The sequence below is a fragment of the Zea mays genome, chromosome 1 (genome assembly GCF_902167145.1).
Source record: "Zea mays cultivar B73 chromosome 1, Zm-B73-REFERENCE-NAM-5.0, whole genome shotgun sequence".
Classification (NCBI taxonomy): Eukaryota; Viridiplantae; Streptophyta; class Magnoliopsida; order Poales; family Poaceae; genus Zea; species Zea mays.
In genome coordinates, this window is record NC_050096.1 from 272,899,424 (window position 1) to 272,912,745 (window position 13,322).

Genomic DNA, 13,322 nt, shown 5'->3' on the forward strand with positions numbered 1-13,322 from the left:
ACATGCTAAGATTGTTGAACTAAAATCTTGCAAATCCTCTACATCTACTGTTGAGCATGTTTCCATTTGTACTAGATGTAGAGATATTAATGTTGATGCTATTCATGATCACCTAGCATTAATTAAGAAACAAAATGATCACATAGCTCAACTTAATGCTAAGATTAGTGAGCATGACTTAGAAAATGAAAATTTTAAATTTGCTAGAAGCATGCTCTATAGTGGGAGACGCCCTGGCATCAAGGATGGCATTGGCTTTCAAAAGGGGGACAATGTCAAACTTAATGCCCCTCCTAAAAGATTGTCTAACTTTGTAAAGGGCAAGGCTCCCATGCCTCAGGATAACGAGGGTTACATTTTGTACCCTGCCGATTATCCCGAGAGCAAAATTAGGAGAATTCATTCTAGGAAGTCTCACTCTGGTCCTAATCATGCTTTTATGTATAAGGGTGAGACATCTAGTTCTAGGCAATCAACCCATGCTAGATTGCCTAAAAGGAAAACTCCTGCTGCATCAAATGATCATAACATTTCATTTAAAACTTTTGATGCATCTTATGTGCTAACCAACAAATCAGGCAAGGTAGTTGCCAAGTATGTTGGGGGCAAACACAAGGGCTCCAAGACTTGTGTTTGGGTACCCAAAGTTCTTGTATCTAATATCAAAGGACCCAAAACCGTTTGGGTACCTAAAATCAAGAACTAAAATTGTTTTGTAGGTTTATGCATCCGGGGCTCAAGTTGGATCATCGACAGCGGGTGCACAAACCACATGACAGGGGAGAAGAAGATGTTCTCCTCCTATGAGAAAAACTAAGATCCCCAAAGAGCTATCACATTCGGGGATGGAAATCAAGGTTTGGTCAAAGGCTTGGGTAAAATTGCTATATCACCTGACCATTCCATTTCCAATGTTTTTCTTGTAGATTCTTTAGATTACAATTTGCTTTCTGTATCTCAATTGTGTAAAATGGGCTACAACTGTCTATTTACTGATATAGGTGTCACTGTCTTTAGAAGGAGTGATGATTCAGTAGCATTCAAGAGAGTGTTAGAGGGTCAGCTATACTTAGTTGATTTCAATAGAGCTGAACTCGACACTTGCTTGATTGCTAAAACTAACATGGGCTGGCTCTGGCATCGCCGACTAGCACATGTTGGGATGAAAAATCTTCACAAGCTTCTAAAGGGAGAACACATTTTAGGACTAACAAATGTTCATTTTGAGAAAGATAGGATTTGTAGTGCATGTCAAGCAGGGAAGCAAGTTGGTGTTCACCATCCACACAAGAACATCATGACAACTGATAGGCCACTCGAGCTCCTACACATGGATCTGTTCGGCCCGATTGCTTACATAAGCATCGGCGGGAGTAAGTACTGTCTAGTTATTGTGGATGATTATTCTCGCTTCACTTGGGTATTCTTTTTGCAGGAAAAATCTCATACCCAAGGAACCTTAAAGGGATTCTTGAGACGGGCTCAAAACGAGTTCGGCTTAAGGATCAAGAAAGTTAGAAGCGATAATGGGACGGAGTTCAAGAACTCTCAAATCGAAGGGTTCCTTGAGGAGGAGGGCATCAAGCATGAGTTCTCTTCTCCCTACACCCCACAACCAAATGGTGTAGTGGAGAGGAAGAATAGAACTCTAGTGGACATGGCAAGAACCATGCTTGATGAGTACAAGACTTCGGATCGGTTTTGGGCCGAGGCGATCAACACCGCCTGCTACGCCATCAACCGGTTGTATCTACACCGAATCCTCAAGAAGACATCATACAAACTCATAACCGGTAAAAAGCCCAATGTTTCATATTTTAGAGTCTTTGGAAGCAAATGCTTTATTCTTGTTAAAAGAGGTAGAAAATCCAAATTTGCTCCTAAGACTGTATAAGGCTTTTTACTAGGATATGATTCAAACACAAGGGCATATAGAGTCTTTATTAAGTCCTTTGGACAAGTTGAAGTTTCTTATGACATTGTGTTTGATGAGACTAACGGCTCTCAAGTAGAGCAAGTTGATCTTGATGAGCTAGGTGATGAAGAGGCTCCATGCGTCGCGCTAAGGAATATGTCCATTGGGGATGTGTGTCCTAAGGAATCCGAAGAGCCTCCAAATGCACAAGATCAACCATCTTCCTCCATGCAAGCATCTCCACCGACTCAAGATGAGGATAAGGCTCAAAATGATGAAGGAGAAGATCAAGAAGCTGAGTCACCTCAAGAGGAGAGCAATGATCAAGGGGGAGATGCCCATGATCAAGATGAGGAAGATGAACAAGTTCTAAGGCCGCCACACCCAAGAGTCCACCAAGCAATCCAACGAGATCACCCTGTGAACACCATCCTCGGCGATATTCAAAAGGGGGTAACTACTCGATCTCGTGTTGCTCATTGTTGTGAACATTACTCTTTTGTTTCCTCTATTGAGCCACACAAGGTAGAGGAAGCACTTCAAGATTCGGATTGGGTGGTGGCGATGCAAGAGGAGCTCAACAACTTCACTAGGAATGAGGTATGGCATTTAGTTCCACGTCCTAACCAAATTGTTGTAGGAACCAAGTGGGTCTTCCGCAACAAACAAGATGAGCATGGTGTGGTGACAAGGAACAAAGCCCGACTTGTGGCCAAGGGATATTCACAAGTCGAAGGTTTGGATTTTGGTTAAACCTATGCACCCGTAGCTAGGCTAGAATCAATTCGCATTTTACTTGCCTATGCTACTTACCATGGCTTCAAGCTTTATCAAATGGACATGAAAAGTGCCTTCCTCAACGGACCGATCAAGGAAGAGGTCTATGTTGAGCAACCTCCCGGCTTTGAAGATAGTGAGTATCCTAATCACGTATATAAACTCTCTAAGGCGCTTTATGGGCTCAAGCAAGCCCCAAGAGCATGGTATGAATGCCTAAGAGATTTTCTTATTGCTAATGGCTTCAAACTCGGAAAGGCCGATCCTACTTTATTTACTAAAACTCTTGACAATGACTTGTTTGTATGCCAAATTTATGTTAATGATATTATATTTGGGTCTACTAACGAATCTACATGTGAGGAATTTAGTAGGATCATGACACAAAAATTCGAGATGTCTATGATGGGGGAGTTGAAGTACTTCTTAGGATTTCAAGTGAAGCAACTCCAAGAGGGCACCTTCATTAGCCAAACAAAGTATATTCAAGACATTCTAATCAAGTTTGGGATGAAGGACGCCAAGCCCATCAAGACACCCATGGGAACCAATGGGCATCTCGACCTCGACACGGGAGGTAAATCCGTAGATTAAAAGGTATACCGGTCGATGATAGGTTCTTTACTCTACTTATGTGCATCTCGACCGGATTTTATGCTTTCCGTATGCATGTGTGCAAGATTCCAAGCCGACCCTAAGGAAGCTCACCTTACGGCCGTAAAACGAATCTTGAGATATTTAGTTTATACTCCTAAGTTTGGGATTTGGTACCCTCGGGGATCCACATTTGATTTAATTGGTTATTCGGATGCCGATTGGGCGGAGTGTAAAATTAATAGAAAGAGCACATCGGGGACTTGCCAGTTCTTGGGAAGGTCTCTGGTGTCTTGGGCTTCAAAGAAGCAAAATTCTGTGGCTCTTTCTACCGCTGAAGCCGAGTATATTTCCGCAGACCATTGTTGCGCGCAATTGCTTTGGATGAGGCAAACCCTTAGGGATTATGGTTACAAATTAACCAAAGTTCCTCTTCTATGTGATAATGAGAGTGCAATCCGCATGGCGGATAATCCCGTTGAACATAGTCGCACTAAACACATAGCCATTCGGTATCATTTCTTAAGGGATCACCAACAAAAGGGGGATATCAAGATTGCATATATTAACACCAAAGAACAATTAGCCGATATCTTTACCAAGCCACTAGATGAACAAACTTTCAACAAACTTAGGCTTGAGCTAAATATTCTTGATTCTCGGAATTTCTTTTGATGTTTTGCACACATAGCTCATAAACATACCTTTGATCATGTCTCTTTTATATGCTATGACTAATGTGTTTTCAAGTGTATTTCAAACCAAGTCATAGATTGAAAGGGAATTGGAGTCTTCGGCGAAGACAAAGGTTTCCACTCCACTCCATCAAATTACTCATCCTTCACCGCCGCTCCGAGCCTCTCTCCAACTTTGGTATAATCTTCACTCATATCTCGTTCGCCAAAGGGGGAGAAAGTAGTTCCAAGGGCTTATATTTCACTCTAGTATCCATTTTTGGCGATTCATGCCAAAGGGGGAGAAAGTATTAGCCCAAAGCAAAAGGACCGCACCACCACCAATTTTCAAAATTTGAGTTAAGAAAAGATGTTTGAAATGATGAATTTTTCAATTGATATCTTATTTTTTATAAGAATTTCAAATTGGAACACCCACTTCAAAAACTAATATCTAAAACCCTCTTGAACACTAAGAGGAGGATTTTCTTGAGAGGGAGTTTTGTTTAGTCAAAGGAAAAGCATTTGAAACAGGGGGAGACAAATTTAAATCTTGCAAATGCTTCTCAAAATCTTATTTATTTACCTTTGACTATTTGCAAAAAGACTTTGAAATGAATTTACAAAAGGACTTGCAAAAAAAACATGTGGTGCAAGCGTGGTCCAAAATGTTAAAAAAGTAAAGAAACAATTCATGCATATCTTATGAGAATTTATTGGTTCAATTCTTAGTATCCTTTGCACTTACATTATGCAAACTAGTTCAATTATGCATCTCTATATTTGCTTTGGTTTGTGTTGGCATCAATCACCAAAAAGGGGGAGATTGAAAGGGAAATAGGCTTACACCTTTTCCTAAATTGATTTTGGTGGTTGAATTGCCCAACACAAATAATTGGACTAACTAGTTTGCTCTAGTCTATAAGTTTTACAGGTGCCAAAGGTTCACAACAAGCCAATAAAAAGACCAAAAATGGGTTCAAATGAAGAGAGCTAAAGACATCCCAAAGGCACCCTGGTCTGGCGCACCGGACAGTGTCCGGTGCACCAGGGAACTCGACGCTGAACTCCTCACCTTCGGGAAAATGGGAGGCCGCTCCGCTATAATTCACCGGACTGTCCGGTGTGCCAGCAGAGCAACGGCTACTTCGCACGCAACGGTCGACTGCAACGCATTTAATGCGCACCTGCGCGCGCAGAGGACAGAGCACGCGCAAAAGGCGCACCGGACAGTCTACAGGACCTGTCCGGTGCACCACCAGACAGCCCAGAGGCCCCACCAGTCAGAGCTCCAATGGTCAGAACCCAACGACCGGCTGACGTGGCTGGCGCACCGGACAGTGTCCGGTGCGCCATGCGACAGACAGCCTCCCAACGGCCACTTTTGGTGGTTCGGGCTATAAATACCCCAACCACCCCACATTCAATGGCATCCAAGTTTTCCACCTTCAACATATTACAAGAGCTATAGCATTGAATCCTAGACACAACCAAAGAGATCAAATCCTCTCCCAAGTCCGGAATCACTCCAAATCAAATAGTGACTAGAGAGAGCGACACTCGTGTTCATTTGAGCTCTTGCGCTTGGATTGCTTCTTTTTCTCATTCTTTCTTGTGATCAAACTCAATTGTAACCGAGGCAAGAGACACCAAGTGTGTGGTGGTCCTTGCGGGGACTTTGTGTCCTGTTTGATTGAGAAGAGAAGCTCACTCAATCTAAGTGACAGTTTGAGAGAGGGAAAGGGTTGAAAGAGACCCTGTCTTTGTGACCACCTCAACGGGGAGTAAGTTTGCAAGAACCGAACCTCGGTAAAACAAATCCTTGTGTCTCACTTCTTATTTGCTTGCGATTTGTTTTTCGCCCTCGATAACTCGGCTTGTAGTTGTGCTTAAGTTTATAAATTTCAGATTCGCCCTATTCACCCCCCCTAGGCGACTTTCAGTAACCAAACTGATGAAACTACTCTAGCTTAGTATGTATTTATGCGATCATTGGCTCTGCTTTGCGTACCTCTAACGACCATCGTCACTTTTGCGCAAATGCTTTTGTGTATATATAACTAAGCTGATGAAACCTTACCAGTTTAGCATTTGTTTATTGTGATCTCCAGCTCTTGGAACACACTGTTGAAATACAATGTAATATGTATGGTCCTCTCTGTCTATTCTAGACTTGCTATAATCTCTACAATTATCATCTCAGTACAACAATTTCTGTAAGCACTGGACCAGTTTAAATTTATCCTTCAACTTATGAAAACATGTGCTACATAACAACTGCTCTGAGTGTACATATGAAATCCATACATTACCCCAGCGGAACTGACCATAAAAATAATTTATATTGCTGCTCAGCACGCGCGCATGGGGCGCGCCTCCATACACTAGTTCTAATGATGTCTGGTCCAAATGGTTTGCTGCCGGTTGTGAATTGAGAGTCAGACGCAGTTTGGTTTGAGGGACTAAAGATTAGTTCCTTTATTTTAGTCATATTTAGACCCTAAATTGCCAAACGATGGGACTAAAACAGAGACTAAACTGTTTTAGTCTCTAGTCTATCAAGAGGTGACTAAAAGGGACTAAAACATATAAATTCCATTTTTTACCCCTCTTTTATTTCAGTTGCGCTAATAGCGGAAGAATGTTAAGGTTATTTTAGTCATCTATGATTCATTTAATGCATTTTGAATACTTTTAGTCCCTAAAATCAAACATGGTAGGAATAAACTTTAGTCTCGTAACTAGACTTTAGTTTATAGACTAAAGTAACAAACAGACCCTTAAATTAGGTTGGTTAGGTCATTGTCAGTAGCAGTTTCATCACAACATTTCTAATGTTTTCACATCAATAAAAATAAAATAAAATGAAGAATGAAAAATGACATCTCAACGAAGAGTTTTATGACACAATTTTATAGGCTAACATGTGATATAAATGTTGCATCTAAATAACTAGTATATAACTAATATGAATAGACAAAATAGATGGAGGTGAAATAAAATGATCTTAATGGTGATTTCATGCGCTTTCCAATACCTTGGGAACGAGTTGACATAGGGAGTATTTGATTTTTAGGGGTTAATTTTTAGTTTCTCCATTTTATTTCATTTTAGTCTCTAAATTGCTAAATAAGTTTAGTTTCCGTATTTGAGAATTTATAGAATAAAATGAAATAAAATGAAGGGGCTAAAAGGTAGCCCCTAATAACAGGACACCCCCATAGTTTCTGTAAACCCTAAATCTATAAATTAAAAGTAACCCCGTTTAATTTATTAATTTCGAGTAGAAAGAAAAATATTTATGTTTTTGAATAATGAAATGTTGATATAAATAAATTGAAAATTTTCTTAAATAGACAAATTTTGTCAAGTATTTGGTGCATTTGTAGGGAAGCATATATTTTGTTGATTTGATTTCCAAATTCAATTTTTTTGATTTATTTCTTGGTATAAATTCTTTTTAGAAATATATGAGTCGCTGAATAATCATCATCTAAATCTGTATATTTTATTTGTAACATTTTTTGATTTATTATAATTTTCGGATTATATATATATATTTATTATATATTCTGTTATAAAATAAGAATAGAAAAAAATATTATTTTCGAATTTATAATTTTTTTGAAATATATATTTAAAAAAAGAAAAACACACAAAAAGGAAAACGCACACACGCACACCTCTATTTAGAAAAACAAATAAAAAATCGAACGTTTAGTAGCCAGTCATTAGTTCTTCTACCTCCTCTCTCATATTCACTGACATGTGGCCCCCACATTGTCAGCACCTCTTCATCTTCAATCTTGGACGTTTCAGCAGCCGGTCTCTGTTCCTACGAAGCACTACGCCAACGTTGGTCTGTGCCATCGCTCAGCGGTCCTCGCCATGTCCGCCTCAGCCCACGACGATGCCTCGCCTTCGCGTGGACCGCACCACTGCCATAGCCAACCTCTGCCAGTTCCTCTTCCGTCCCCACTTCCGCCTTGGGCGTTTCTCCTCTCATTCACACTGCCATTAATGGCGTCCATGTTCGACTGCTCCATTCCCCTTCCCAGACGCTTGCTCTTTTCTCCTATCCGTTCAACGCTTCCCTCCTACCCGTTCAACGCTTCCCGCCACCCAGCCGCTAAACAAAACGCCGCGCGCTGCACGTCCATTTCTCTTTCTCCATTAATCCGACAGTTTGATTTATCGATCGAGAAAACCGGTTTCTCAGTGATTTCTCATCCCGGACGGCTGCGGGAAGCATTTCATGGTGCGGTTTTCTATATGTTCCGATTTTAAATTTGAAATATAAAGATCATTTTTTAGTCAAAACGAGATTTCGAAACAGTAAAAACGGAAATGTAAACACTGCTTGTAGGTGATTCGGGCTCATCGCGCACTATGACAAACCAAAACCCTAATAAAACAAGCCCGGAGCCCGTGAACACAACAAAACGTTTATTCTCCGCCGAAAGGAACCATCCCCAAAGACAAAGAGGGCATCGGTCCGGCCCATAGCTCTGGTTCTGTGCATGGTGCGCTGGCGCACCTTGTGGTGCATGCACAGCAGAGAGCGCGGCGTCTCTTCTCCCTGCCGCCCGTGAGCATCCACTCACGGGACGAATACGACCAAAACGCGCACGCCCCCCTCCCACCACCCTGGCCTGTAAATCAGCGCCGCCAGGCAGTCACAGCGGCAAGTCCGCACCGCAACTGCAGTTGGAAAACCAGCTCGCCGCCACTAGATAATCTCGTCTCGCCAGGGACGGGAACGGCAGGCCGTGCCGTCACGAGACTCCTAGCGACCGAGAGAGAGAGAGAGCGCGCACGCGCGTGGTGGAAGAGACTTCGTTCTAGAGCTCCCGCGAGGATGGAGCGCGGCAGTTCCTGGCGACTCCCGGCGGTGGTCGTCGGCATCCTTGTCTGCGCGGCCCTCTTCTCGCCGCCCGCCGCCGCGCTCAACATCGGCATCCAGTCCGCCGGCGACGGGGTGGTACGTACTAGTACGCAGGATAAATCATGGTTGGAGTAATAGCTTTCATCATGCTCATACACCCACACCCACACACCCGCAGCACGCCGTACGTTGCCCCACTAATCTAGCTCCTCTGATCCACTCCCCTGTACGCTAATTGCGCTCTTTGATTCGCGCGCAGAGCAAGCAGCAGGCGTGCAGCCGCACGTGCGAGTCGGACCACTGCACGAGTACGTACATACAACAATTAACCCGTCTCTTATTACACGACTCTCACTTTAAGCGCCCGACATGCATGATCTTCTGCCGCTCACCGGCGTTAATAACTCGTCTTACGACAGCGCCGCCGTTCCTGCGGTACGGCAAGTACTGCGGCATCCTGTACAGCGGCTGCCCCGGCGAGCCGCCGTGCGACGCGCTGGACGCCTGCTGCATGCACCACGACAACTGCGTCCAGGCAAAGAGTACGTTACGGCGTTATCTTTATACACACAAGCTTAGTGAGTCTTCAGTTCGGCGACACGCACGCATGGACGTGGGCTGATGACGGCTGCGCGCGTACGTACGTATTGGTGTAATGGTGTTGGTATACATGTGCAGTGGACTACCTGAGCACGGCTTGCAACGAGGCCCTGCTGGACTGCCTGGCCAGGCTGCGGGAGGGCACGTCCACGTTCAACGGGAACAAGTGCATGATCGACGAGGTCATCGACGTGATCTCGCTCGTCATAGAGGCCGCCGTCGTCGCCGGCAGGGTACTGCACAAGCCGTAGCCGCGCCGCGCGCAGGGACATGTGAACAGCAGCCTGCGGTTGGTGGGCGATACATCTTTTTCGTGCTTGGTTTAGGGCGTCCTTTCCGGCTGGCCGGGGCCCGGGCTCTGCGTCGGCTCACATGGCGGCATGTGTGCTACTAGCTGGCGAGCTCCCAGGCTCCCAACCCGGCCAAAACTGACGACAAGGTATATGGAGATTATTAAAGATATAGCTTGTTTGGTTTTGAGCATCTCGTGTTCCTATCACTGTATTACCGTACAAAATAAGTATAAGAAAGTTTCCTCATGCTGCTTTTCGCTTCTTGGACAATGTAATCTACACTCGTGTAGCTTACGTTGTTGCAAATGACGAATAATACAGACTACACTCGTGTATCTTGTACGCGCTGCCGCCGGAACGATTTCGTGATCGCGCGATTTGTTTGTTCCTGGGACTGAATCTATGCTGTTCGATAGAGATCGGAGATTGAGTGGCATTAAATTTCTTTTTATTTAATTTTATTTATTTAATTTTGACTAACAGGTCTAGTTTGAAAACTTAAATCTTCTTTGAGATTGGAGGGGTTGAGAGAATATTAGTTTATTTCTTTATTGAGCTTCCAAACTAGTCTACAAGAGGATGTTTGGTTTACTGACTAACTTGCCACACTTTGACTAACTTTTCTGACTAAGTTTAGTTCTTCAATTGAAACGGTTAACCTTAGTCAAAGTGTGACATAGTTAGCAACAAGCCAAACGGGCCATTAATTCTGCTCCAGGGCTGATTTGGTGACCGGAGAAATAGAGGAGATCCATGAGAAAGAATATATATACTATTCAAAATTAAATAGCAAGGGGATTCCTCCTCGTGGATCCTCTTTATTTCCTTTATCACCAAATTAACCCTTAGTTCTCTTTAGCCCATGTTCGGTTGCATAGTGTAGGAGGGGGTTGAGAGTGATTTACTCCCCTTCTACTCAATTTCAACTAGCAAGGGATTTAATCCCCTCTAACCCCTAGCAGAGTGAGACATTAATCCATTTCTAATCAAATAAGTCCTAAAACATCTTTCAACGACCTTTGAGTGATATGTGTTGAATATATGTCTATCATCTACAAGAATTTTAAAGAATTTTTAGATAAAAAATTATTAACAAGAGTCTATATATACGAAGGTGCTAGCATACTAGAGGATTTCATTTGAGTTGCTGTCGTCGCCTCTCTCTTTAAGACGACATACACTCCAAGATGTCATCACAGTTTCTCTTGTTCCACGCACGTTGCTAGCACATCAGTGTCGTAGTGTTTCATCTCTGTACGTGTAGATATCATGGAGACGATATTATTGTTGTTGCGATCTTGATCAACAATGATTTGAGGAGCATGGGTGAACGTGTTACTATTGCTGACACGCGAGAACGTTTGGCTACTTCCACTATATCGACGAGGTCTTCTTTCACTGTGCTGCATATTTAGTGGTGGTGATCTATGATCTTCTACTTACAATTCTATCTTGATTGAATGTGGTGTAGCTATGCTAGTACACAACCTATCTCTTTCTCTACAGTGGTATCAAAGCCACAAAGCCAGGTCATATGAAGTTTTTTATTTAGATGGTTTGCATATAGGGAATATGCCTAGTAGATGGGACCTACTTTTGCCTTGGTTATAGCACATATTAGGACATATAAGGTAGGTATCAGTATCATCACACAATATGTTTGTCCCTACTGGCTAGAATCACCATCGGGACATAAGATCAGTTCACTTTCCCTTTTGACCACTTGCACAACTTGCCCTTGTTGACCGATATCATTACCAGGGCTAACAATATGTGTATCTTTCAGGTTGGGAAAGACAATAGATCTAAGTTGGATGTATTGTTACCCTTCTATCTTATGTGATAGTCAATACGATTGATAGTGAAAATGGAGGCATTTGGAATGTATCATAATCCACTTGATTTGATCAAACTATTGAGATTTTCATAGTGATTTCATTGTTGAAAGCATCTAGGCCCCTGGTTGGTTTTAGTGATTAATGACACATAAGATTATATGTGACTAACGTGTGTTTTGCAGAGCAAATGGTAAGTTAGGTCGCATTACAAGAGGTTGTGCTGCAACAGTGAAAACAATTCCTCAGATAAGAACTTGAAGCGACGACTGAAAAAGGCGAATCAAAAGATGAAGGTATTCATATTCCAAGTGTCGAAGGAGTTATGGACACTTGGTAGATAGTTAGGTCTTCTATTTTTATTTTAGCTATACTATAAAGAGGAGTTGTGGATGAGTAGTTTGACCAAGAGAATTCTAGTGTAGTGTTAGTGCATATTCACACTCACAACTAGTGCTAGGTATCACTCTATAACACACTCACGAGTTAGAACGAAATCGGGTTAGAAAAACTCAAAGGAAAAGAAGTTGGTCTTGCTGGCCTAGGAGCACCTGATTGTCCGGTGCGCACCGGGCTGTCTGGTGCGACCCTTGACAGTGGGCCCAACAAAGCCTAGGGAGCAACCCTATGCTCCCAGGAATAGGGATGAAAACGGGACGGATACAGCCGGATACAGGGTCATCCCGTATCCTACCCTAACGTATTTCTCTCGGATACGGGACTGGATACGGGTAGTTAAGATTCGGGACGGATACAGGACAGGACCGGGTAATAATCCGGGCGGGTAAGAAACGGATAACAGATACTACTCGGGTAGGTACCGGATAATTGTCGGGTAGTTCGTTCCGATGATATTAATTGTCCAACCACCCAACAAATACATAAATAAAGCAATACATAATCATGTATATGATAGATCAAATGTAAGGAAGGAAACCAATAAAATTGACATCATGCAGTTCAAGACCTCGTATGAAAATGATAAAGTAAAGTACTGATTATGTTGAAACTTGGATACTTATAGTGATTTTACATGTAACTCATACAAATAAGTGAACGTGAAATGGAAGAAACGCGGGCATCTTATAGTTCTTATGATCCAAACATTTTTATGGTTATATAGGAACATATGTTGTGCCTCTGTAATGTTTCATGATTTTTGAGACTATTCATACATTATTAATTTCTTGTCGTAGAAAATCATCAAAATACAATTAAATCCATCAAATAACGTAGCGTCGACCGAAAATTGCAAATAAGTTACCAATACTAATAAATAGTCTATACAAAGATAACCTTAAGTTCCCACGTGGAGATAACCTTAAGCCCTCCACATAAAAATGATAAAGTATATTAATTTGATATAAATTTGGACATAATTTTAATAATTTTGGCCTAAATATATGTTTAAACTAAAAATTGATATACTACAAAGTTATAGATCTCTTTGAGCTCTACAATTTTCATATAAACTTTATCTTCATTCGATTTCATATGTAAAAGTTATGATTTTATAAATATATTATTATGCAGAAAAAGGAAAAACGGGTACCCGAATTCCGGGTACCCGTATCCGACCTGAATATCCGGGTATTTACCGGGTAGTCCTCGTTCCGTATCCGACCCGTATCCGAAGCTACAGTATCCGGGTACTACTCGTATCCGTCCCGAATATAAAAATACCGAATCCGTATCCGAAAAAACGGGTATTTGCACTATCCGTATTCGGTACCCGATGGGTATACCCGA

General features: G+C 42.2%; 1 protein-coding gene across 1 annotated transcript; it reads left to right on the forward strand.

Moving 5' to 3' along the window:
* Positions 1-8,411: 8,411 nt before the first annotated feature.
* Positions 8,412-9,988, forward strand: LOC100216649 (uncharacterized). Its single transcript, NM_001352345.1, has 4 exons — positions 8,412-8,941; positions 9,105-9,153; positions 9,265-9,387; positions 9,524-9,988. Exons 1-4 carry the CDS (start codon positions 8,819-8,821, stop codon positions 9,694-9,696), a joined length of 468 nt encoding a protein of 155 aa, NP_001339274.1. The 5' UTR covers positions 8,412-8,818; the 3' UTR covers positions 9,697-9,988.
* Positions 9,989-13,322: the final 3,334 nt, after the last annotated feature.

Coding starts and splice junctions, on each gene's coding strand:
- LOC100216649 (NM_001352345.1), top strand. CDS start 8,819: ATGGAGCGCGGCAGTTCCTGGCGACTCCCGGCGGTGGTCGTCGGCATC. Junction 9,154..9,264: donor CGAGTCGGACCACTGCACGA/GTACGTACATAC, acceptor GTCTTACGACAG/CGCCGCCGTTCCTGCGGTAC. Junction 9,388..9,523: donor CAACTGCGTCCAGGCAAAGA/GTACGTTACGGC, acceptor ATACATGTGCAG/TGGACTACCTGAGCACGGCT.